The 4,060-nt window shown below is 35.6% G+C and overlaps 1 protein-coding gene and 1 pseudogene across 1 annotated transcript in view; both read right to left on the reverse strand.

Moving 5' to 3' along the window:
* Positions 800–2,169, reverse strand: LOC107606835 (annotated as a pseudogene).
* LOC107606836 (glutathione S-transferase T3-like) overlaps positions 2,472–4,060 on the reverse strand; it is a 2,162-nt gene continuing 573 nt past the window's right edge. Inside the window, exon 2 of the mRNA XM_016308850.1 lies at positions 2,472–3,719. Coding sequence (XP_016164336.1) covers positions 2,472–3,719 — 1,248 coding nt within the window. The remainder of the gene's footprint in view (positions 3,720–4,060) is intronic.

The following is a 4,060-nucleotide window of genomic DNA, read 5'->3' on the forward strand; positions in this document are numbered from 1 at the left end:
CAATGGTTACCGTATGAAAATTGCTTTTCACACTTAAATTATTTGAACAAGTACTCATACGTAGCTCACATCGAATATATCTATATAAAAAAAAAAATACCCTGTCAAACTTTTCAACATTTTAATCATAATTAATGTTTGTGTTTGAACATGACTAATAATTAACCAATAATCTAATAAACTCTGGTCAAACTTGGCTAAATCCTAATAGAACTTGATTTCAATCCTAAGTTTAAAAAGAAATTTGAGAAAAGGAAAACGGTAAAACAGATCATAGATACTGGTTTGGAGATTGGAGATTCCATCATATTCAAAGAATTAGTCAGTTGCCAAATTTGAATAACCGGAATACATTTATATTGATGACAACATAAATCTTCCTTTAATTTGTGATAGGTGGGTTTAGAGCCTTATTAATAATTAATTTTTATGTTGTACTGTATGTGTACGGAAATTCTTAGTTATCACATCAAGAAACTTTAGACCATCTCCAATAGGAAACTCATCTCAGTTTCTATTTATGGCTCACCTGTCATAAAAAGTAACTCCACATCAGCTTTTGCGTCATAAACAGTAAATAGGAACTCAAAACATCTCTCTCTTCTCCATTAGGAAGAACTAACTTTAGTCCCTATTGTGGTCCCACTTAATTAATTAATTAAAATACTTGAAATTAATGTAATTAATTTTTTTTAATAATATAATTTAAATTTATAAATTTAAAAATAATTTACTATTAAAAGATATTAATATTAAATAAATTCATATATAATAATAATACACAATATATAATTCGGGGTTACACTAATTTGTAAAATTACTTAATACAAAGAAAAACATAATTAAGCTTTATAGTTGACGACAAGCATTGTGAAATTGCCATATGTGTTCAATCAAGTCCTCTTTCAATTGTCTATGCTGTTGCCTATTTCGAAGTTGGGCATTTCTTTGAAGAAATTGATGGTATGGTGCGAAATCTTCTTCTCCCAGCTGAGGTTGTGATAAGCCATTTTCGACATCATCATACTCTAAGTCCTGAGCAAAATTTCCTACATAAGTATCTCTTTCATCCTCAACAATCATATTATGCAATATAATACAAGCTCTCATTATGTTGGCAAGCTTCTTCTTTTCCCAAAAACGAGCTGGACCACGTATAATTGCAAAGCGTGCTTGCAACACTCCAAATGCTCGCTCCACATCTTTTCTTTGCCCTTCTTGGTATTGTGCAAATAACTTGCGTTTCTCCCCTTGTGGCTTTGAGATTGATTTGACAAATGTGGCCTATTCAGGATAAATACCATCTGCTAAATAGTATCTCATAGTATAATTATTACCATTAATAGTGTAATTTACCTCCGGAGCACGGTCGTTTAGAATATCATCGAACACTGGAGAACGATCTAACACGTTGATATCGTTATTTGAACCAGAAACTCCAAAAAACGCATGCCATATCCAAAGATCTGAAGATGCTACAACCTCAAGTACTATGGTTGCAACCCCACGATAACCACTCATGTACATACCTTTCCACGCCTTTGGACAATTTTTCCATTGCCAATGCATGCAGTCAATGCTACCCAACATGCCAGGGAAGCCACGACCCTCCGCCATTTGTAGCAGCCGTTGTACGTTATTTGGTTTGGGTTTTCGCAAGTATTCATCCTCGAACACCGAAATGACACCTTCAACAAAATTTTCCAAGCATTCAATTGTAGTGCTCTCGCCTATGCGCACATAATCATCAACAGCATCAGCTCCTACGCCATATGCTAACATGCGTATCGCAGCGGTACATTTCTGGAGTGATGACAAGCCTCTTCTTCCAGTTGCATCAACCCTCTGTTGAAAATACGGATAGACGTTTGAGAGAGCGTCTACTATCCGAAGGAACACATGTCTTCTCATTCGAAATCTCCGTCGAAAAATGTCAGCATTATACACCGGTTCATCTGCAAAGTAATCTTGAAAAAGGCGATCATGTCCTGCTTCTCGATCTCTGTTGATCCATCTACGAGTAATTGGGATAGAGCTTCTATCGATATCTTCTTCTTCTGAATCTTGGAGTAAACACTCATCGATCCAATTATCTATGACTGTATTATCTTGCCGTCTTCTTTTGCCATACAAAGCCTCATTAAACACATCATCAAAATTCCTAGCCATATTTAGAAATGTAATTTTTAGTTCTTTTTCGAGGTGAGAAACAAGAATTGAAGTGGAGTTGCAGAGTCATGGATAGTTGATATTTATAAGTGTGTCTGCAATAAGTACCTTAACGGCTAGTTAACGGCTAGTTTTGCAACAGCTAGTTTTGCAACGGTCACTTTCATGAACAATAAGGGCACAATAATATTGACTAATTTAAAAACTTACATCAGAAATAAATAAAACAAACTACATCATAAACCAGTAATACGCAATAAAAATAAGAACATACTACATAACTCTACGAATACAATGAACCATTAAGTAAACCACTTGGTGATTATTTTCTCACATACAATCTCATGAAGAGCTCGTCGTTTTTCACTCATTGTAGACGTGTCAGCATTAAGTATTTGCATATCCATTTCCCTTTCCCTTTCCTTGGCCATCCTTTCCATTTCCCTTTCTTTTGCTTTTATCTCCATTTCTTTAATATACCTCTGAGTTTGTAATTCTTTTTCTTTCATTGCTGCTTGAGCTTGTAATTCTTGTTCTTTCATTGCCGCTTGAATTTGTAACTCCTTCTCTTTGATTGCCATAATCTTTGCTCTATGTTCCTTCTCCTCTTCTCTTTCTTTTTTCCTATCTATTAGTTCCTTTTCTCTAACATTCTTAATATCTTCCATGAGAGATAATTTTTTGACAACCGATGATTTTCTTTCGCTAAAATCTTCAGACATCTGTGCTTTTCCCTTACCTTTTCGCTTGCTCTTCTTTGATCCTTGTGGGCGAACGGGAGAGTCCACACCGGGTTCGTCAGCCAACAGTGTTTCTGGGTTTGATGAGGATGAGTATGCTCCAGTTGCACTAACCTTGGTTCTCTTTGAGCCGCCACTCTGTGTAGGTAGTTGGCTTCTCCATTTTTGCTCCAACCGAAGCATGTTCCAATGCCTCTCAAAAGTGAACTTTTGACCATAATTTGTGGAATAAAGCTTATAAGCCAACTCCTTTATATCATCAGCGTTCGAACCACTCCTTATGTTTCGACTAGCTTGATCATAGCAACCAGCAAATTGTGCAACAGCCTTGTTGATCTTATACCATCGTTTCTTACATGCAACTACCCCCCTTGTCATGTCGGAGCAAAATTCTACACAGTAGCTATGAATTCGACTCCAAAATATTTTTTCCTTTTGATCGGTACCAACTACAGGGTCAGTTGAAACATTTAACCATCCACTGATCAGCATCTCATCCTCTTTCCAATGCCAGTGTTGAATACTATATTGCCTCCGATCTTCAATTTCATCATCATTAAGGTTGATAGCATCTAATCCACGAGGGTTGGCAAAATCTGAATATTGCGAATTTGGACTAGATCGTATAGGAGTCTGAGAGGATGGGTTAGAAGAGCCACCAACACCAGATGAGTTATGTCTTGATGCACTGAATTGAGTTGGAAACGGCAAAGAAGTTGGAGTAACATTTCCGATAGAGGGGTTAAATATGGACGAAAATAGAAAATGGGGTGTTTGTGAATTTTGATTTTGCGGTTGGAATATAGGAAACTGATTATTATAAGGAGCTTGAAAATTGAAATTAGAAAGATTTTGTGGATTTGGATTTTGAAATGAATTTGGTAGCGTGAAGTTTTGATTTGGAACTTGAGAGTTTGAGATTTGAGATTGTTGGGTATTTGGAATTTGAGGAAAGTTTTGTAAGTAATTGAAGAAAGAGTTGAGTTGGTTTGGATCCATTTTTTCGAACAAAAAATAATAGTAGCAAAACTTTGATTTCGTAAACTTGGAAGAAGACAAAGAAGAGTAGTAGATAGTGTGAGAATAGAAGTGTATCTAAGTGGTATATATAGAGTAACAAAATATTAATTTATTAATAATAACGGTAACAT

This window comes from Arachis ipaensis, chromosome B07 (genome assembly GCF_000816755.2).
Source record: "Arachis ipaensis cultivar K30076 chromosome B07, Araip1.1, whole genome shotgun sequence".
Taxonomy (NCBI): domain Eukaryota; kingdom Viridiplantae; phylum Streptophyta; class Magnoliopsida; order Fabales; family Fabaceae; genus Arachis; species Arachis ipaensis.